This window comes from Moschus berezovskii, chromosome X (assembly GCF_049115385.1).
Source record: "Moschus berezovskii isolate FMDL1 chromosome X, NW_MosBer_1.0, whole genome shotgun sequence".
In the NCBI taxonomy this organism is placed as follows: Eukaryota; Metazoa; Chordata; class Mammalia; order Artiodactyla; family Moschidae; genus Moschus; species Moschus berezovskii.
Window position 1 is genome coordinate 97262402 of NC_142488.1, and position 23844 is coordinate 97286245.

General features: G+C 37.4%; 1 protein-coding gene across 5 annotated transcripts in view; it reads right to left on the reverse strand.

Annotated features, from left to right (window-relative positions):
- RBM41 (RNA binding motif protein 41) overlaps positions 1–23844 on the reverse strand; it is a 67648-nt gene that overhangs the window by 29265 nt on the left and 14539 nt on the right. For all 5 annotated transcript variants that reach the window (XM_055438197.2, XM_088834194.1, XM_088834192.1 and 2 more), the window contains one exon: positions 3264–3667. In XM_055438197.2, coding sequence (XP_055294172.1) covers positions 3264–3667 — 404 coding nt within the window. The remainder of the gene's footprint in view (positions 1–3263; positions 3668–23844) is intronic.

Here is a 23844-nt window from a genome sequence, read left to right on the forward strand (position 1 = left end):
CCAGCAATTTGTCAAAGTTACCACTTAAGTGTTCCTACCAATTTATGGCTCAGTGCTTTCTGTTTCTAATAAGCAGATCTGGGAAGTGATTCTTTGTAATTGCCTGTCTCTCCAGATTTCATGGTTGCAGTTTGCTCTCTGACTTCAAATCTCTGATGAATCCAAGAAAAGTCATGGATTTTTTAGTCTGTTCAGCTGTTCTTCCTGTTGTAAGACAGTAGTGATGACTTCTAAGCAGTATACATGTTGGCACTGAAACCCAAAGTCTCAAACAAAACGTTTTTCATTCAACATTGTTTCATCCATGTTGATACCTGTAGTTCTGTTTCATTCATTTTTTCTTTCATATCATATTCTATTTTATGAATTCACCATGCTTTATCCATTCTCCTGCTTATGAACATGTATGTTGTTCACAATCAATGCTACTATGAGCATCCTTATAACATCTCCTAATGTGTATGTGTAAGAATCCCTAGGATAGATACCAGGGAGTGGGATTACTGACCTACAGTGTTGAGCATCTTTCATTTTACTGAGTATTGCCACAATGTTCTTGAAAGTGGTTATACTCATTTATATTCACCCAGTAGTATATTAAAGAATTCTTACTGTTCCATACGTTCACCAGTACTTGGCATAGTCAGGCCTTTAAATGTATGCCAAATGTAAAAAGGTATTAAATGATATTAAATAGTATCTCATTGTAGTTTTATTTTGCATTTCTTTGATTACTAATGAGACTTCATATGTTAACTGGTCATTTGTGTTTTCTCCCCTATGAACTGCCTGTTCATATCTTCTGGCCATTTTTATTGGATTGCTTGTCTCTTTCTTATTGATTTATAGAGAAAGATCTCCTTCAAATATCTCAAAAAGCACAAACCATCAAAAAATACTGATGATTTAATTATGTCAAAATGAAAGACTTCTGCTTAACAAAAGATATCAGAAACAATGTTAAAAATACAAGCTACTCACCTGGTGCAGCAAAGGTTTGTGTCTAGAATTCTAAAATAAAATCTATAGGTAATACTAAAACCTAAATAATCAAAATCTATATATACTATTAAAAACTAAATAAATAATGCAAAAGAAACAGAACAGGCAATTCACAGACGGTTCCTGAAAGACTAATGAATATATGAATACATGCATAACTTCATTGGAAATCAGGAACATTGAAATTAAAACCATGAGATACCTTTCAAATACATTGAGTGGCCAAAATAAAAAAGCAAACATTTTTAAGCCTTAGCAAAGATGTGAAAGAGATTTCTTAAACTCTGCTCATGGAGGTGAAAATATACATATCCTATATTACAGTAATTCCACTTCTAGATGTATAATCTAGAACAGTGATTCTTAAAACGTCACTCAGACCAGCAGCATCATCAGTATCTCCTGGGAACTTGGAAATGCAAATTCTCAGGTCCTACTCCAGATGTATAGAACAAAAAATTCTAGGGGCAGAACCCAGCAATCTGTGTTTTAACAAGCCTTCCGGAGGATTCTGGTACATGCTAACGTTTGAGAATCACTGCAATAGAGCAATGTTTTTCTGGCCCTTTTGACTGAGATCTATAGGAAGAAATGTATTTTATATTCTGGCCCACACACATATCACACACAAAAGCACAATAAACAAAAGCTTCAAAAAACAATAATTATCCTTACTACTCTGTGGAATGCACTTTGATATTTTCTATTTCTTTAAAAAATTGCTGCTTGTGACCTACTAATAGTAATCTAAAGTTTGAAAAACTGTCCTGGAGAAACTCCTGTACATGTGCAACAGGAGATGTGTACAATAGTATTTGTTGCAGAACTGTCTATAATGGAAAAAAAAAGAAAAGAAAAAATCTTCAGGAGAATGGATAAATGAATTATAGTATCTTTCTACAATGGAATACTACACAGTTCCTTATATCTTTAGAGATAAATTTAAAAAACATGTATATTGAGTCAAAAAGCAAGTTGTAGAAGGATACGTAGAGTATGATATCAACTATGTAGTTTAAAAATAAATAAAATTACATGTTGATTATGAATATACAGATTTATAGTAAAAGTATAAAACCTGCATGGGAATGATAAATGGCAAACACAGGATGGTGGTTACCACTGAAAAAGAGAAAGGGGAATGGGAGTGGTGCAGGGTATATGAAAGTTTCCAGGTGTCTCTGTAAGGCCTTATTTTTAAAAATCAACCAAATATGGAAACTGTTAAGAATTGATAGGGAATTCCCCAGCAAACCAGTGGTTAGGGTTCCGCACTCTCACTGCCAAGGGGCTGGGTTCAATCCTGGTCAGAGAACTAAGATCCCACAAGTCGTGTGGTGCAGCCAAGGGAAAAAAAAAAAGGCAACAATTGGTAAAGAGAGTTGGTTAGGTACAAAGGTTCTTGCTATATTATTCTCTGTAACTTTTCATAGTTAATAATTTGCATAATAAAAAATTAAAAAAATCCAGCTACCCTTGAACATCAAGAATATATTAGAAATGTAATCACTCAAAGGAAACTGCTTAATAATACCTTTTTAAAATACCTTTTTAAAAATTTAGGGACAGCCAGAAGCTAACATTATTTTTCTGGTTTTGTTTTTTAAATTGAACACAAGTATATGCTCCAGGGTCTTGTGTTGCTTTTTTGAGTGACATGATAATGAAATTTTCAATTCTGGATGTAACACATACCATGAATGTGACATAATGATCTGATCAACAAAATGAGGATTATTTACAACTTTTCTTAGATATTCGCCAATTCCTCAAGGCTTAGAGGCCCTGTGCTTTCACTTTGCTGCTAAGCTACCAGCAATTTAAGTCATATGTCAAATGAAAGCCAGGTGGAGCATTCTGAAGAGAAAAACTCATGTGGTAATGGCAAACCCTACTCACAACCAGGCACATGGCTACTAGATATGGTGGGCCTATGAATTTTTCTTTAGTTGAGGGTTTCTAGTGGGCATGGACTAGAGTCTGATCAGGATTTCTTTAAAATTCTTGTTTTTTAAATAAAATTCTAAGGATAGCTTATGACGTTAGAAAACCACAACGAACATCATAGGAAATATGCTACTTATATAGTCAGAGCTACCTATATAGCAGAGAATTAATAGTAAAGGTCAAAGAAAAACACAATCACTGTGCCTATGTCATGATTCTTTGGTATAATCAAAGCTAATACAAAAGTATTACTTTAAGTAGAGGTTAATAAAAATGAAAACAACCCATTTTTTTTTTCTTGGTTTGGCCTATACCTTGTTTGGCTCCCCTGGATTATATGAAGAAAACATAGGAATTTTTCGGATCTCTTCCTCTGACAAACGATTTCTCTGGATCTCATCTTCTGGGACAAATTCTATTGGCTGCGTCAGCTTCTTAGGCCCAGTCCAACACTGCTCAGGTGAATTATCAATAACTTTTGCCACATGGAGACTGGGACCTTTACCCTGTGCTGCCTGTTTTCCCTTGTCCTGGAGTAATGACGGGTTCTCAGCTGTGCCACTATCTCCCACTGATGTAGCTGAGACCAGTGAGTGGGAAGCAAAGGGTTCACCTCTCATTAGTTGGAACTCTTCAAGATGCTTTTTCATTATCATCTCTTGGTAAAAACTTTCCAGCTTGTTCATGGGATCACCTTTGTTCTTCTTTTGGGGTTCATCTGGATCAAGACAAAGAGATACGGAAGTTCTACAAAGCCTACCAAAACAACCTTTGACAAATTAATAAAAATTAAATCTTGAATCTCAGATAATTAAACTCTGCTGGGGCAGGTATTTACAACCTGTGAAAAATGACAATAATATATAGCTATGTTATTACAGTGCATCTTGGGCAAGCCCGGGACTATGGTGAGGCAAGTGAGGCACCTGGGGTCCAAAATTTGAGGTGCTCACTCTCAGGGTCATGCAAGTACATGCATCTAACTGATAAAGGCATTTGAAAGAATGTAACTAGTATGGCATTATCACATTTTACAAAATTAATAATAATTCCTTACCATTATCTACTACTGAATTCATATTCAAATGGCCCTGATTTTCTCAAAGATGTCTTTTTACACTTGGTTCAAGATCTAAACCAGCCATTGGCTGTTATGTCTTTAAAACCTCATTAAAACACACACACACACAGCTTCCCTTCTTTCTCAGCCCTCAAATCCTTTTTCCCCCCAATCCCACTTATTCATTAGAGAAGCCACATCATTTGTTCAGAACAAATGAATTTAATTGGTTGTTCCTCATGATATTATTTAACTTGTTTGTCAATCCCCTCTATTTCTTGCAAACTGGTAGTCAAATCTAGAGCTATGCTACCATGTGGCCACTAGCCACATGAGTCTATTTAAATTAATTTTTTAAATGTTAGTTCCTCTGTTAAACTACGAATATCAAATGTTCAACAAGCACATGTGGCTACTAGATATCATTCTGGGCAGAATAAAGACCATTTACATTATTGTAAAAAGTTGTATTGGATATTGCTGATCTAGATTTGAGTTATTTTTAGGCAAGAATCCTCCATATGTTATATAGATGTGTATTTCCTATTACATCATATCATTAGGCACATAATGTTCAGTGGTCCCATTTCTAGTGATGTTAAAATTGATCAGTAGATTCAGGTGCTTTTGGTATGATCCTTCCATTATGAAGTTTTCCCATTTGCTTTTTAACTAAGGGGTTTGTGTCCATTGATGGCCATTGCTTAAATCCATTAATTTATTAAGAGTTGTAAAGTGGGGCTCCCCTAATTCTATTCTTTATTTTGTACTTATTATTTCTATTATTACTTCTGTATTAATTATTTGGAATCCTATAATGGACTTACCATCATCAACTATTTGGTTTCCCTACATAAGTTCATACAGGAAAAGTAGGACAAATGCTTGATTTGTTTCCCATGATTTTTCAACTATAAGAGTTTAATGAATTGGTACTTTAAAAGTGTCCAACGGTGACCAATGATTATTTTTAGTATAATTGTGAGACATGTATTTTCATATATTTGATGTGTTTCAATTAAACGTAGTTATTCTTTTTAGTGATTAAGTTATTCCACTTAGGATCAGTGCATGCGTGCAAAGTTGCTTCAGTTGTGTCCAGCTCTTTACAATCCTATGGAATGTAGCCTGCCAGGCTCCTTTGTCCACGGGGATTCTCTAGGTGAGGATACTGGAGTGGGTTGCCATGCCCTCCTCCAGGGAATCTTCCTCACCCAGGGATTGAACCCATGTCTCCTGCTGCTGCTGCTGCTGCTGAGTCACTTCAGTCGTGTCCGACTCTGTGTGACCCCTTAGACGGAAGCCCACCAGGCTCCCCCGTCCCTGGGATTCTCCAGGCAAGAACACTGGAGTGGGTTGCCATTTCCTTCTCCAATGTGCGAAAGTGAAAAGTGAAAGTGAAGTCGCTCAGTCGTGTCCAACCCTTAGCGACCCCACGGACTGCAGCCTACCAGGCTCCTCCATCCATGGGATTTTCTAGGCAAGAGTATTGGAGTGGCTTGCCATTGCCTTCTCCGGGCTCCTGCATTGCAGGCAGATTCTTAACTGCTGAGCTACCAGGGAAGCCCTAGGATCAGTGAAAAACCCTTAAAATTGGCTCCTGTACTGCTTTCTAGTTTTCTGGCATAGCAAGATATCCTAAGTTCATCTTACATATTTCCCGACTCAAAACTGAAATATTTCTCTAAGGACCACTGGCTGATGTTAATGTGAAATAGTATTTAGAAACAACATGTTGCTAAAGCTGTTCATAAATGTTGAGTTGTTGTTGCTTCAAGGCCTTTCTCAGCGAACAAAGGTAGGAAAATTTTTATGAAAAATAAACCAAAAATTTATACTGGTATTTCCACTTCAAATTAAGATTACAAGATTATTACTCAAGTCCATGATTTTTTACTTGTATCTCTCTCACATGTGCTTAGGATACTGGCTCCTAATGATATTAGCAAAATTATTTATTAGCTTTTTCCTACAATATATAGAATTTTAAAATGTCAATAACAATACTAACATGATTATCAAAAATAAAACTACTGAATATAGTTTTAAAATTCTTTGCAGTTACTTTTGTCCTTTAAATTATATCCTATTTGGAATATGCAAATATTATTTTAAATAATTTTAAATAACTATTTTCTCTGTATGGTTATGATACCAACTTTATTCATAGTTAGGCTAATTTGCTTCAGGCTGTTTATGAATTTTAGGGATTTATTTTTTTCCCTTTTGATTAATTTTTAAAATTATGCAAAACATTTACATGGGTCTAAAATGAAAACGAGGGCTTCCCTCATAGCTCAGTTGGTAAAGAATCTGCCTGCAATGCAGGGGACCCCGGTTTGATTCCTGGGTCAGGAACAACTGCTGGAGAAGGGATAGGCTACCCACTCCAGTATTCTTGGGATTGCCTTGTGGCTTAGGTGGTAAAGAATTCACCTGCAATGCGGGAGACCTGGGTTCAGTCCCTGGGTTGGGATGATCCCCTGGAGAAGGTAAAAGCTACTCACTCCAGTATTCTGGCCTGGAGAATTCCATGGACTGTATAGTCCATGGGGTCAAAAAGAGTCGGACACGACTGAGCGACTTTCACTTTCACTTCACTAAAGTGAAAACTGTATTATACAGTACCTTCAAAGAAGTCTCGCTTTCCATCTCTGTAAACTTCATCCCACTCCTTTCCTTCTCCATAAATAATAATTTTACTAGTTTTGGCTTTATGGTTCCATTGTTTCTTTTTTGAAATATAAGTAAATAGGCACAAACACATAACACATGCATACACACACGTGTGTGTGTTTATGTTTTTGTTTAGTTGGTCAGTCATGTCCAACTCTTTTGCAACCCCATGGACTGCAGCCCACCAGGCTCCTCTGTCCATGGGATTTCCCAAGGAAGAATACTGGAGTAAGTTGCCACTTCCTTCTCATACATATATATAATTCAGTATATCCCCTTCTCCTATATAAAAGGTAACTTACTATAAACACTGTTCTACAACTTACTTCTTTGCACTTAACAATATATCCTGGCAATAATTCCATGTTAATGTATAGAGCTCTTCCCTTTCCTTCTTATAGTTGCATAGTACTTCACTGTGTGGATGTACAAGAGTTTATTCAACTACTCCCCTACTGATGCACCCTGGTGGTGTTTCCAGTCTTTACTGCTACTGTGAATAATGCCCTGACAAACAGCCTGTGCATACAGGATTTTGTATTTTCTCAGTATATCTTTAAAATTGATTCCAAGAGCTGGCACTGCTGAGATAAAGGGTAAATGTATAACAAATTTTTCTCTATGTATTTCTAAATTTCAATCTGTAAGAATTGTATTATTCTGCATTTCCACCAGCAAGGTATAAGAATATTTAATGAAGGATTTCTTAAGACCTAAAAAGCAGTAACTATTAAGGAATATATTGACAAATTCAACTACATTAAAATTAAAAGCTTCTGTTCATCAAAAATATCCTAAAGAAAAAACTCACAGAATGGGGAAAGATATTTGTTGTACAAATAATTGATAAAGAAGAGAATCACTAGGAAAATGGGCAAAAGACAGAAAAAGGTGCCTTGCAAAAGAGGAAATACATTGGCTAATAAATATAAGGAAAGTGCTCAATATCAGAATTCAGGGAAATACTAATTAAGAAAGGAATACCATATTGGCAAAAAATAAAAAAGAATACCAATACCACATGTCAGTGAGGTTGTGGAGCAAATACATTGCTGGTAGGAATGTGCAAATCACTATAACATTATCTACTGACGCTGAATATGCTCATAATATGACGCATCAATTCAACTCCTACATATATACCCTAGAAGAATTTGAGCATAGTGCACCAAGGTACAATAATAAGAATATTTAGATCAGTACTATTTATAATAGCCTGAAACTAGCAAAAATATAAATGTCCATCTAAGAAGATTTATAAAACTGTAGCAAGTTTATATAATAAAATCCTATATTACAACAAAAGTCAGCAAATTTTGGCTACATATGATCAAGTAGATGAATACACTAATGTATATACTCAAAAGTATTTATTCGGTGGCCATTCTGATCCAGGTACTATTCCTGGTTCTTAGGAAACATTGATAAATAATACAAAGATCCCTATCTTCAAAGAACTAAGTGAATTATATGGTATGCTAGAAGGTTATGAGTGCTATGAAAAAGAAAAAATACAGCAGGATAAGGGATAATTGGAAGGGCTAGGGGTGACAGTAGGGTTGGTGGCAATTTTAATGCTGGTCTGAGTAGGTCTCATTGAGAAGGTAACATTTGAGAGAAGCCTTATGGAAAGTGAGGTAATCTATCATCCTGATATTGGAGTGAGGGCTCCATGGTAGGAGTATGTTTCAAAAAATTTTTAAAGTCTGAAATTACACAAAGTATTTCTCTGAACACAATGGAATCACATTAGGGATCTATTACTAGAAGAAATCTGGGAAAATATAAATATCTGGATATTAAACAAACACACTTCTAAATAACCCATAGGTCAAAGAACTTCCAAAGGAAATTTTTAAATATTCTGAACTAAATAAAAATGAAAACACAACATTTATGGATAGAGATAAAACAATGCACAGAGCTTTAAACACCTGTATCAGAAAGGAGGAATGGTTTCAAAGCTATAACTTGAGCTTCCAATTTAGGAAACTAGAAAAAGAGCACACTAAACACAAAGCAAGGAGAAGTAAGAAAATAATAGATTACAGAATCAGTGCAACAGTAAACAGGGGAAATATGGAGAAAAATCAATGAAACCAAAAGCTGGTTCTTTGAAAAGATTAACAAAATGGCAAATTCTTAGCTAGACAAACCAAGAAAATAAGAAGGAAGACAAAAATGACTAAAGTCAAGAATTAAAAGGGAGGCATCATTACTGATCCTATAACGATAGAAACAATTAAAAGGGAAAATTATATATAACTTTAGGCCAACAAATAAGAAAGCTTAGATGAGTGGACAAATTCCTAGGGAGATGTGAATTACCAAAGCAGTCTTAAGAAGAAAAAGAATAGCTGAAAACCCTATAATAAGAGAGCTTGACTTAGTGGTCAACAAACTGCTCACAAAGAAAAGTCCAGATTCAGATGGTTTCACTGGTGAATTCTACCAAATATTTAAGAAATAATATCAATCCTGCACACTTTCAGAAAATAAAGGAGGTAATATTTTCCAACTTATCTATTATGTCATTATTACACTGAAATCAAAGTTTAAAAAGATACCAAAAGCAAAGAAAAATCACAGGCCAATATCTCTCATGAAAATAGACACAAAAATCCTCAACAAAATATTAGCAAGCCTAATCCAGCAACATATAAAAATGATTATAATGATATACTTGTAAGTGGGTTTATCCCAGGAATGAAAGATTGTTTTAACATATAAAGAGCAGTTAATAAAATGTCATATTAACAGACTAAAACTTTAAACCACATACTCACTATGGTAGGTGCAGAAAAAGCAGTAAACGAAATCAAACACTCGTTCATGATTTTCAAAAAACTCTCAAATATCTAGGAATAGAAGGGAACCTCTTCAACCTACATGGGGTAGGCACCAAAGATGTCTGCACCCTGCACCCTGGGATCTTTGAAAATGTCGCATGGTAAAAGGGACTCTGCAGATGTGATTGTTACTGATAATGGAGGTGGGCCCAATGTAATTATAAGGGTCCTTACAAGAAGGAGGAAGAAGGGTCAGAAACAGTAGGAGATGTAGGATGGAAGTAGAGGTAAGAGTAATGTGAGGAAGGGGCCATGAACCAAGAAATGCATGTGGATTCCAGAAGCTGAAAAAGGCTCCCCTAGAGAACCCCAGAAGGAATACAGCCCTATGACCATTTTGATTTTAGGACTTTTGACCTCTAGAACTGTAAAAGAAAAATTCTGTGTTTCTTTAAGCTGTTAAATTTATGGTAATTAGTTACAGCATCCATAAGAAAGTAATATATTTCTAAAGGCATGCACAAAAAATCTAGAGGTAAGATCATAGTTAATGGTTAAAGATGGAATGTTTTCCCCCTAAGACTGGGAACAAGGCAAGGATGTCTGCTCTCACTATTGGTGAAATAAATTACATAAAATCAAAATAAAGGAAGATACCTTCCATATTCATGGATTAGAATATGCAATATTATTAAAATGGAAATTTCCCCAAAATTGAATTACAGATTCAGTACAGTCCTTATAAAAATTCCAGCAGGCCTTTTTTTTTTTGGTAGAAAAATTGACAAGCTGCTTCTAAATTTACATGGAAATATAAAGGACCTAGAATAACCAAAGCAATTTTGAGAAAGAGAAACAAAACTGGAGGAATTATACTACCTGATTTTGAAACTTACTATAAAGGCATTACTTTGCCAATCAAGGTCCGTCTAGTCAAGGCAATGGTTTTTCCCGTGGTCATGTATGGATGTGAGAGTTGGACTGTGAAGAAAGCTGATCGCCGAAGAATCGATGCTTTTGAACTGTGGTGTTGGAGAAGACTCTTGAGAGTCCCTTATACTGCAAGGAGATCCAACCAGTCCATTCTAAAGGAGATCAATCCTGGGTGTTCATTGGAGGGACTGATGCTAAAGCTGAAGCTGCAATACTTTGGCCACCTCATGCGACGAGTTGACTCACTGGAAAAGACTCTGATGCTGGGAAAGGTTGGGGGCGGGAGGAGAAGGGGACGACGGAGAATGAGATGGCTGGATGGCATCACCGACTCTGTGGACATGAGTTTGAGTGGACTCCGGGAGTTGGTGATGGACAGGGAGGCCTGGCGTGCTGTGATTCATGGGGTCGCGGAGAGTCGGACATGACTGAGCGACTGAACTGAACTGATAAAGGTAAGGAGGTTCAGAGTGTAAGGATAGGCATATATATTGGCATATAGATCAAGGGAACCAAACTGAGTGTCCAGAAATAAACACTTATATTTATGATCAACTGAGTTTTCTACAAAAAATCTTCCCTGGTGGCTCAGTCAGTAAAGAATCTGCTTGCACTGCAGGAGACCCAGGTTCAACCCCTGGGTAAGGAAGATACCCTGGAGAAGGAAATAGCAACCCAATCCAGTATTCTTGTCTGGGAAATCCCATGGACAAAGGAGCCTGGTGGCTACAGTCCACAGGGTTGCAAGAGTTGGACATGACTTAGTGACTAAACCACCATTTTTCTGCAAAAGTGCAGGGATAATTCAATGGGGAAATAATAATCTTTACAATAAACAATGCTGGGACAACTGGATATTCAAACACAAAATATGAACTTCGATCCTTTATCTTAACACAGAAAAATGAACTTAAAATAGATAATAAATGTAACTGTAAAGGCTAAAACTATAAATATTCTAGAAGAAAACATAGGAGAATCTCTTTCTAATCTTGAATTCAGCAAAGATTTCTTGGGTATGATACCAAAAGCACAAGACATAAAAGAACAAATTAATAAATTGAACTTTGTTAAAATTTTAAAAAATTGTTCTTCAAAATACATTATTAAGAAAATAAAAACAAATAAACTGGAAGAAAATATTTGCAAAGCATGTATCTTGTAAAAGACTTGCATTCAGAATACACAAAGAACCTTCACCACTCAATACTAAGAAAGCAAACAACCCAATCAAAAACTGGGTAAAAGATTTACAGAAACTATAAAACTCTTAGAGGAAAACTTAGGCAGAAGACTCGATGACACAAAACAAAGCAAGATCCTCTATGACCAACCTCCTAGAGTAATGGAAACAAAAACAAAAGCAAACAAGTGGGACCTGATTAAACGAAAAGCTTTTGCACAGCAAAGGAAACTATAAGCAAGGTGAAAAGACAACCCTCAGAATGGGAGAAAATAATAGCAAATGAAACAACTGACAAAGGATTCATTTCCAAAATATACAAGCAGCTCATACAACTCAATGTCAGAAAAACAAACAACCCACTCAAAAAGGAGAAAAAATACCTAAACAGACATTTCTCCAAAGAAGACATACAGATGGCTAACACATGAAAAGATGCTCAATATCGCTCATTATTAGAGAAATGCGAATTGAAACTACAATGAGATATCACCTCACACCAGTCAGAATGGCCATCATCAAAAAGTCTACAAACAATAAATTCTGGAAAGGGTGTGGAGAAAAGGGAACCCTCTTGCACTGTTGGTGGGAATATAAATTGATACAGCCATTATGGAAGACGGTATGGAGATTCCTTAAAAAACTAGGAATAAAACAACCATATGACCCAGCAATCCCACTCCTAGGCATATACCCTGAGGAAACCAAAATTGAAAAAGACATGTATCCCATTGTTCATTGCAGCACTATTTACAAAAGCTAGAACATGGAAGCAACCTAGATGTCTATCGACAGATGAATGGATAAAGAAGCTGTGGTACAAATACACAATGGAATATTACTCAGCCATAAAAGGAATACATTTGAGTCAGTTCTAATGAGGTGGATGAACCTTGAGCCTATTATACAGAGTGAACTAAGTCAGAAAGAGAAAGATAAATATTGTATTCTAACGTATATATATGGAATCTAGAAAAATGGTACAGAAGAATTTATTTACAGGGCAGCAATGGAGAAACAGACATAGAGAATAGACATATGGACATGGGGAGAGGGGAGGAGAGGGTGAGATGTATGGAAAGAGTAACATGGAAACTTACATTACCATATGTAAAATAAGACAGACAACAGGAATCTGCTGTATGGTTCAGGAAACTCAAATAGGGCTCTGTATCACCCTGGAGGGGTGGGATAGGGAGGGAGATGGGAGGGAGGTTCAACAGGGAGGGGATATATGTATACCTATGGCTGTTGGTGATGGACAGGGAGGCCTGGTGTGCTGTGATTCATGGGGTCGCAAAGAGTCGTACACGACTGAGCGACTGAACTAAACTGAACTGAATGGCTGATTCATGTTGAAGTTTGAAAGAAAACAACAAAATTCTATAAAGCAATTAACTTTCAATTTAAAAAAATAAATTTATAATAAAAAAGCAAAAAAAAAAACCTGGGTAAAAGATTTGAATAGACATTTCATCAAAAGACATATGAATGGCTCATAAACACATGAAATAGCATCAAGATTATTTATTACAGAAATTAAAAATAAAACTAAAATTAGATACCAGTACACACCCACAAGAATAGCTGAATAAAAAATATGCAATAACAACTGTTGGCAAGGATGTAGAGACGTAGGAATGCTCATACATCACTGATGAGAAGGTAAAATGATACTGCCACATTGGAAAACCATTTGGTAGTTCCTCAAACATTTGTACATAGAGTTTGACCCAGAAATTGTAAGTATTTCTGTATGACCCAGAAAATATTCACTCAAGAGAAATGAAAACATATCCACACAAAAACTTGCAAATGAATATTTATAGCATTGTTCATAATAGCCCCAAAGTGGAAACAACTCGGTGTCATCAAGTGGTGAAGGGATAAACAAAAAGTGGTATATCTATACAATGGAAAACTATTTAGCAAAAGGAATGAATGACTGATACATGCTACAACATGAGCAGACTTCAAAAACATCATGCCACCTGAAAGAAGCAAAATTTCCAACATCAAATATTAAAAGACTCTACTTATATGAAATATTTATAAATGACATATTCATAGAGACAAAGATGTAGGGTAGACATGGGAATTTATTTACTACAAATCAGTTCAAGGGAATTTTGCAAAGTCAAGGAAAAGTCCTAAAACTGGATGTAGTAATGACTGTACAATTCAATAAACTTACTAAAAAGTACCTAATTGAACAAAATAGGTGAATTTCATCATATGTAAATTGAATACACAGAAGAACTATATGAAAAAGGTCTTAATGACCAGGAAAACCACAATGGTGTGGTCACTCACCTAGAGCCAGACGTCCTAGAGTGTGAAGTCAAGTGGGTCTTAGGAAGCATTACTACAAACAAAGCTAGTGGAGGTGATGGAATTCCAGCTGAGCTATTCCAAATCCTAAAAGATGATGCTGTTAAAGTGTTGCACTCAATATGTCAGCAAATTTGGAAAATTCAGCAATGGCTGTAGGACTGGAAAAGGTCAGTTTTCATTCCAATCCCACAAGGGCAGTGCCAAAGAATGTTCAAACTACCACACAATTGCGCTCATTTTGCATGCTAGTAAGGTTATGCTCAAAATCCTTCAAGCTAGGCTTCAGTAGTACGTGAACTCAGAACTTCCAGATATACAAGCTGGGTTTCAAAAAGGCAGAGGAACCAGAGATCAAACTGCCAACATTTGCTGGATCATAGAGAAAACAAGGAAATTCCAGAAAAACATCTATCTCTGTTTTGTTGACTATGCTAAAGCCTTTGACTGTGTGCATCATAACAAACTGTGGAAAACTCTTAAAGAGATGGGAATACCAGACTACCTTACCTGACTTATATCTCTTTATGGAGTGAGTAAGGGCCTCTTGATGAGAATGAAAGAGGAGAGTGAAAAAGTTGACTTAAAACTCAACATCCAAAAAACTAAGATTATGGCATCTGCTCTCATTACTTCATGGCAAATAGAAAGGGAAAGAGTGGAAACAGTGACAGATTTTATTTTCCTGGGCTCCAAAATCACTGAGGATAGTGATTGAAGTCATGAAATGAAAAAACGCTTCCTTGGAAGCAAAGTTATGACAAACCTAGACATCACATTAAAAAGCTGAGACATCACTCTGCTGACAAAGGTCTGTCTAGTCAAAGCTATGGTTTTTCCAGTAGTTATGTAGAGATGTGATAGTTGGACCATAAAGAAGACTGAGCACTGAAGAATTGATGCTTTCGAATTGTGGTGCTGGAGAAGAATCTTGAGAGTCCCTTGGACTCCAAAGAGGTCAAACCAGTCAATCCTAAAGGAAATCAACCCTTATTGATTCAACCAATATTCATTGGAAGGACTGATACTAAAGCTGAACCTCCAATACTTTGGCCACCTGATGAACAGAGGAGACTCTTTGGAAAAGACTCTGATGCTGGGAAAGATTGAAGGCAAAAGAAGAGGGAGGCAGAGGATGAGATGATTGGATGACATCATCGAATCAATGGATATGAGATTGAGCAAACTCCAGGAAATAGTGAAGGACAGGGAAGCCTGGGGTGCTGCAGCCTATGGGGTCCCGAAGAGTTGAGAACACAATTTAGCGACTAAACAACAACAAAAGCTGCTTAAAAAATTAAGAAAAAACTAATCAGTTTCATAAAATGTTATAAGAAACAGAATAAAGAAAATATACTGAAAAATTAAAGAACAATTGAATGAATGAAAAGATAGATCATATTTACATTCCAAGATTTGAAGATACATATTATCAATATGTCAATTGTCCTTAACTGATTTCTTTGATGGAAACTCAATCAAAATCACATCAGAGAGAGTATATGTTTGTGTGTAAATGTGTGCATGCGCACGTGTGTGTGCAACTTGATGAGCTGATTCTAACATTTCCATGGAAAAGCAAAGTGCCAAAAGTAGATAAAACTCTTTTGAAGAAGAACAAGGTGGAAGAAATTGTCCTTCCGCTGTACAAGGTATCAAGACATAAAAAAGCTAAACTTATGATACTGGTTCTGTAATAGTTAAAAAGATCAAAGGAACCCAGAAGAACACCCATGCATATATGAATAACTGATATATGACAGAGTTAAAATACTATAACAGTGCAGGGACAATATTTTCAATATATGGTGTTGGGATAGAGGGTTATCTATATGAAAAAAAAAAGAAACTGGAATCCTTATTTCATATTATACATATAAATGAATCAACTTAATGACTTAAATGTGAAAGGAAAAAATCATAAAGCTTTTAGAATAAAGGAGAGTATCTTCCTGAGTTTATGTAGGGAAGGATTTATTAATCAAAACACAAAAGCACTAAGGAGAAATGAAAAATTAATAAATTTTATTACATAAAAATGAAGAACTTTTGATTCAATAAAGGATACCATAAAGGCAGTGAAATGAAAAGCCAAAGAATGGGAATAGATAATTTCAACACATATAAGTTGACAAAGAGTAAGTATCCAAAACGATAAAGAACCTGTACAAATTTATAAGAAATGCATATAAGATTAGAGATGAAATTTGGAGATGGACTATTCATGACATATAATCACAAGACTTTTCTAACATCCTCTTCTCTATAGCAGTACTGAAGTAAGTAGTAATCACTGAGATCTGCTATACATATCCTAGGGCTTTGGGGTTGAACTATTGTTTTGATACATGCTTAGTGACCTCTGAAACAAGAGTACATCTGAATATTTAGTGAATTTGGGAATCAACAGGTACACATCAATTTACTTAATTATTTTTGAACTTTTTATTTTGTATTGGAGTATAGCCAATTAACTATGTTGTGGCAGTTTCAGGTGGACAGCAAAGAGACTCAGCCATACATATACATGTACCATTCTCCCCTAAACTCCCTTCCTATCCAGTCAGCCATATAACATTGAGCAGAGTTCCCTGTGCTGCTCAGTAGGTCCTCACTAGTTATACACATCGCTATATTTAAAATGAATAACCAACAAGGTATAGCACAGGGAGGATGTGTTCTTAGGAGATGCATAACAAAGTATTTAGGAGTAAAACTTAATGTCTCATATTTTCAAATAGTTAAGCAATAAACAAACCACACATACACGTACACACCATTCTCATGCAAATGAACAGAGACATAAAGCAAATGTGGCAAAATGCCAACAGTTGTTAAATGTAGGTGAGCGGTATAGATGTATTATTTTTTCGATTTTTCTCCACGTTTAAAATTTTAAAAATAGAAAGCATGGAAAATAACACTTTACTAAAGATTAAGAAAATAAAAAGTAATATAAATGAATGCTAACTGTTTAGAAACGGGAAAAAGAATACAATAAAATACAAGCAAATACCAATTAGATTAGAGTCTGACAATACCTAGCATGGACAAAGATATGGAGCAACCTGAACCTTCACACATGGTTGGTGGAATTTTAATTTGTGACAATTCCTTCATAAAAGAGTTTACATCTATTAAAGCTGAAGATGTGTAAACTCTTCACGCCTTAACTCCACTCTTACACCTCCAGAAACTCCTGCACATGTGTCCCAAGATATATATACAAGAATGATCACAGTAGCAGCATGGATACTTACACCACCACAAATGGAAAGATCCACATGTCCAGAACCTTAGAATGTAATCTTATTTAGAAATAGGGTATTTGCATATATAATTAGGTAAGATGAGGTCATAGTGGATTAGAGTGGGCCCTAAATTCAATGACTTATGTCCTTTTAAGAAGACCATGTGAAGACACAGACACACAGGGAGAATATCACATGATGAAAGGAGCAGAGACTGGTGAAACATCTAGAAGCCAAAGACTGTCAGCAACCACAAGAAGCTAGGAGAGAGGTGTCGAGCAGATTCATCCTCACAGCCTCCAGAAGAAGCCAACCTTGCCACCTTTGATTTGAACTAGCCTCCAGAACTGTGAAAGAATAAATTTCTGTTGTTTTAAGCCATCCAGTTTGTGGTATTATGTTAAAGCAGTCCTGGGAAACTAACACCTAAAACTGTAGAAGTGATTTTGAAATTGGGTAATGGGCAGAGGTTGGAAGAATTTTTGAGGTGCTTGATAGCAAAAGATCGGTTACTTTGAAGGGACCATTGGTAGAAATATGAATGCCAATAACAGTTCTGGTGAGTGCTCAGAAGGAAGTAAAAAGGACAGTAAAGAAAATGTCTATCATCTCAGAGAACACCAATGTCATCATGAACAAAATTTTGCTAGAATACTGCTTGTGAAGCCTTAGAAGGAAATGATGAACACTGAAAATGTTGATTTTCATTTCAAATGATGATTGAACACTGAAAGAAAGGTGATATTTGTTATCAAGTGGCAGAAACTTGGCTGAATTGAGTTCTGATGTTGGGTAGAAAGTTTAACATAAATGATGAACTTGCATTTTTCAGTTCAGTTCAGTCGCTCAGTCGTGTCCGACTCTTTGCGACCCCATGAATCACAGCACGCCAGGCCTCCCTGTCCATCACCAACTCCTGGAGTTCACTCAAGCCAATATGCATTGTGTCATGATGCCAACCAACCATCTCATTCTCTGTCATCTCCTTCTCCTTTTGCTCTCAATCTTTCCCAGCATCAGGGTCTTTTCACATGAGTCAGTTCTTCACATCAGGTGGCCAAAGTATTGGAGTTTCAACTTCAACATCAGTCCTTCCAATGAATATTCAGGACTGATCTCCTTTTGGATGGACTGGTTGGATCTCCCTGCAGTCCAAGGGACTCTCAAGAGTCTTCTCCAGCACCACAGTTCAAAAGCATCAATTCGTCGGCGATCAGCTTTCTTCACAGTCCAACTCTCACATCCATACATGACCACTGGAAAAACCATAGCCTTGACTAGACGGACTTTCATTGACAAAGTAATGTCTCTGCTTTTTAATATGCTATCTAGGTTGGTCATAACTTTCCTTCCAAGGAGTAAGCATCTTTTACATGGCTGCAATCACCATCTGCAGTGATTTTGGAGCCCAGAAAAATAATTCCCCATCTATTTGCCATGAAGTGATGGGACCGGATGCCATGATCTTAGTTTTCTGAATGTTGAGCTTTAAGTCAACTTTTTCACTCTCCTCTTTCATTTTCATCAAGAGGTTCTTTAGTTCTTCTTCATTTTCTGCCATAAGGGTGGTGTCATCTGCATATCTGAGGTTATTGATATTTCTCCCAGCAATCTTGATTCCAGCTTGTGCTTCCTCCAGCCCAGCGTTTCTCATGATGTACTCTGCATATAAGTTAAATAAGCAGGGTGACAATACACAGCCTTAATATATTCCTTTTCCTATTTGGAACCAGTCTGTTGTTCCATGTCCATGTCTAACTGTTGCTTCCTGACCTGCATACAGGTTTCTCAAGAGGCAGGTCAGGTGGTCTGGTATTCCCATCTCTTTCAGAATTTTCCACAGTTTATTGTGATCCACACAGTCAAAGGTTTTGGCATAGTCAATAAAGCAGAAATAGATGTTTTTCTGGAACTCTCAAGTTTTTGATGATCCAGAAGATGTTGGCAATTTGATCTCTGGTTCCTCTGCCTTTTCTAAATCCAGCTTGAACATCTGGAAGTTCACAGTTCACGAACTGTTGAAGCCTGTCTTGGAGAATTTTGAGCATTACTTTGATAGCATGTGAGATGAGTGCAGTCGTGTGGTAGTTTGAGCATTCTTTGGCATTGCCTTTCTTTGGGATTGGAATGAAAACTGACCTTTTCCAGTCCTGTGGCCACTGCTGAGTTTTCCAAATTTTCTGACATATTGAGTGCAGCACGTTCACAGCATCATCTTTCAGGATTTGAAATAGCTCAACTGGAATTTCATCACCTCCACTAGTTTTGTTTGCAGTGATGCTTCCTAAGGCCCACTTGACTTCACATTCCAGGAAGTCTGGCTCTTGGTGAGTATGAGTGATCACACCATCGTGATTATCTGGATCGTGAAGATCTTTTTTGTATAGTTCTTCAGTGTATTCTTGCCACCTCTTCTTAATATCTTCTGCTTCTGTTAGGTCCATGCCATTTCTGTCCTTTATTGTGCCCATCTTTGCATGAAATGTTCCCTTGGTGTCTCTAATTTTCTTGAAGAGCTCTCCAGTCTTTCCCATTCTATTGTTTTCCTCTATTTCTTTGCATTGATCACTGAGGAAGGCTTTCTTATCTCTCCTTGCTATTCTTTGGAACTCTGCATTTAAATGGGTACATCTTTCCTTTTCTCCTTTGTCTTTCACTTCTCTTCTTTTCATAGCTATTTGTAAGGTAGACAATCATTTTGCCTTTTTACATTTCTTTTTCTTGGGGATGGTCTTGATTCCTGTCTTCTGTACAATGTCACGAACCTCCATCCATAGTTCATCAGGCACTCTATCAGATCTAGTCCCTTAAATCTATTTCTCACTTCCACTTTATAGTCATAAGGGATTTGATTTAGGACTGCTGTTGAAGTTGAAACTCCAATACTTTGGCCACCTGATGTGAAGAACTGACTCATGTGAAAAGACCCTGATGCTGGGAAAGATTGAGAGCAAAAGGAGAAGGAGATGACAGAGAATGAGATGGTTGGTTGGCATCACTGACCCAATGGATATTGGTTTGTGTGGACTCCAGGAGTTGGTGATGGACAGGGAGGCCTGGCGTGCTGTGATTCATGGGGTCGCAAAGAGTCGGACACGACTGAGCGACTGAACTGAACTGAAAAATGCAAGTTCATCATTTATGTTAAACTTTCTACCCAACATCAGAACTCAATTCAGCCAAGTTTCTGCCACTTGATAACAAATATCACCTTTCTTTCAGTGTTCAATAGCATGTTCATCATTGATTTAGGTCATACCTGAATGGTCATACCTAGTGGTTTTCCCCACTTTCTTCAATTTAAGTCTGAATTTGGCAATAAGGAGTTCATGATCTGAGCAACACTCATCTCCCGGTCTTATTTTTGCTGACTGTATAGAGATTCTCCATCTTTGGCTGCAAAGAATATAATCGATCTGATTTTGGTGTCGACCATCTGGTGGTGTCCATGTGTAGAGTCTTTTCTTGTGTTGTTGGAAGAGGGTGTTTGCTATGACCAGTGCGTTCTCTTGGCAGAACTCTATTAGCCTTTGCCCTGCTTCATTCTGTACTCCAAGGCCAAATTTGCCTGTTACTCCGGGTGTTTCTTGACTACCTACTTTTGCATTCCAGTCCCCTATAATGAAAAGGACATCTTTTTTGGGTGTTAGTTCTAGAAGGTCTTGTAGGTCTTCATAGAACCATTCAACTTCAGCTTTTGCAGCATTACTAGTCAGTGCATAGAGTTGGATTACCGTGATATTGAATGGTTTGCCTTGGAAATGAACAGAGATCATTCTGTCGTTTTTGAGATTGCATCCAAGTACTGCATTTCAGACTCTTTTGTTGACTATGATGGCCATTGCATTTCTTCTAAGAGATTCTTGCCCACAGTAGTGGATATAATGGTCACCTGAGTTAAATTCACCCATTCCAGTCCATCTTAGTTTGCTGATTCCTAGAATGTCAGTATTCACTCTTGCCATCTCCTTTTGACCACTTGCAATTTGCCTTGATTCATGGACCTAATATTCCAGGTTCCTATGCAATATTGCTCTTTACAGCATCAAACCTTGCTTCTATCACCAGTCCCATCCACATCTGGGTGTTGTTTTGCTTTGGCTCCATCCCTTCATTCTTTCTGGAGTTATTTCTCCACTGATCTTCAGTAGCATATTGGGCACCTACCGACATGGGGAGTTTATCTTTCAGTGTCCTATCTTTTTGCCTTTTGATACTGTTCATGGGGTTCTTAAGGCAAGAATACTGAAGTGGTTTGTCATTCCCTTCTCCAGTGGACCACATTCTGTCAGACCTGCCCACCATGACCCCTCACGTCTTGGGTGGCCCCACACGGCATGTCTTAGTTTCACTGAGTTAGACAAGGCTGTGGTCTGTGTGATCAGATTGGCTAGTTGTCTGTGATCGTGGTTTTAGTCTGTCTGCCCTCTGATGCCCTCTCTCAGTGCCTACCGTCTTATTTGGGTTTCTCTTACCTTGGACGTGGGGTATCTCTTCTATATTTAGGTGAAGAGATTTCCAAGCAAAGTGCGAAAGATGTAGCCTGGTTTCTCACTGATACTTATAAAATGAGAGAGAAGTGAGTTAAATTGAGTAAGTATCTGTTTAAAAAGAAATTCAGAACTTGATGATCTGGAGAATTCTGAGCCAATTTAGATAGCCCTAGATAAAGGGCCAATGGTATGTGGCTAGACAAACTTTAGACAAACTTTCACTGAAGAGATTATGTATGTGACTCATGGATCCAGTCAACCCTTTCAGCAGAAGCCAGGAGCAGCCAAGGGGTTATCCAGAAAGGATCTGTCAAGAATCCTCATATCTAATGGTGTGGCTCTCTTGACATACACAAGAAACCAAGAAAGTTTATAAGGATTTTATATGAGCAGAAACAGTGCCAGCCTGAGGTAAAAATGACAGAGACAAGCTAAAATGAAGGAAGGTAAAATGAAGCTGCAAAAGCCAGAGAGGGTGGGGCTGTAGCTGCCCTGGTAGGCTAAGATGATGGTTCTGTCCCAGAGTACCCAGAGAGCAAGGCTACCCCTGGCGACCACAGGACAGAGCACTGAAGCCAAAACATTACTCTTAGGTCTTGAAATCTAATGGAATTTGCCCTACTGGGCTGCTAACTTGCTTTAGAACAGTAACCCTTTTATTCTTTCCTTTCTGCCCTTTCAGAATGGGAATGCCTACTCTATGCCTGTCTCACCATTGCCTAGTTTCATAGGTCTCTGGACAGAAGGGAATTTTGCCGATGGAACATACTCAGAGTCCACCAACACCTGATTTAGATGAATTAGATAATGAGATTTTGGACTTTTTGAGTTAATATTTAGATGAGATTTGGGACTTAGACTTGATGCTGAAATAGGTTAAGACTTTAGGGGATGCTGTGATGAGGTGAATGCATTTGCCTTGAAGACAGATATGAATTCATGGAGGCCAGAGGGCTGATTATACTGGGTTGAATAGTGAACCCTCAAAATTCATGTCCATTCAGCTCAATATGTGACTTTATTCAGAAATAGGGGGTTGACAGATGTAATTAGTTAACATAAGGCCATAATGGATTAGGATGGATCCTAAATTCAAAGACTAGTGTCCTTAATAAGAATGCTATGTGAAGACATGGCTTCCCAGGTGGCTCACAGAGGTAAAGAATTCATTTGCCAAGCAGGAGACTCGGGTTCAATCCCTGGGTAGGGAAGATCCCCTGGAGGAGGAAATTGCAACCCACTCTAGTATTCTTGCTTGGAAAATGCCATGGACAGAGGAGCCTGACAGGCTACAGTCCACGGGGACACAAAGAGTTGAATGTGACTGAGCAGTAAGCATGTGCAGATACAGAAACACAGACACACAAGGAGACTGTCATGTTATAACAGAGGCAGAGACTACAATGATGCTTTTGCAACACCAAGGAATGTTGGCAATCACCAGAAGCTAGAAGAGATGAAAGAGGATCCTCTTCTAGAACTTTAGGAAAGAGCATAGCCTTGTCAACACCTTGATTTCAGACTTCTAGCCACCATCAGAGGATAAATCTCTGTTGTTTTAAGCCACTAGATTTGTTATGGCAGTGTTAAAAAACTAACAGTGATTTTAGAAAACTCTTCCAAGAAATTTTGCTTCATAGAGAGAAGGCAAAATTATAGATACACACAGTATAAATGAATCTCAAAAATGTTATACAACATTGTGTAAGTTAAAGGAATCTTACGCAAAGAATATAAGTGCATCGTTACAGCTATCTGAAGTTCTGTAACAGGCAAAACTAACCTATAATGGAAAAAATCAAAATACTAGTTGCCTCTGTGAGAGTGGGGTGGGAGTTACTGAGAAGAGGTATGATGAAATTTTCTGGGGGTGATGGTAACCTTTCATGTGTTAGGTCACAGAGATGCAGGTATGGTGAACATGGTTGGTCCAATGATTGTGTGATAACACATCGGTACCTTGAAACTGGCCATTGTAGGAATATGTATATCATGAACCGGCAAATGATACAGATAAGAATCTTTTTTTCCTGGAGAGCTGGCTGCTAAATATTTGCCTACACATCACTACAAAGATGTATGCTGCTAAGTCACTTCAGTCGTGTCCGACTCTGTGCGACCCCATAGACGGAAGCCCACCAGGCTCTCCCACCCCTGGGACTCTCCAGGCAAGAACACT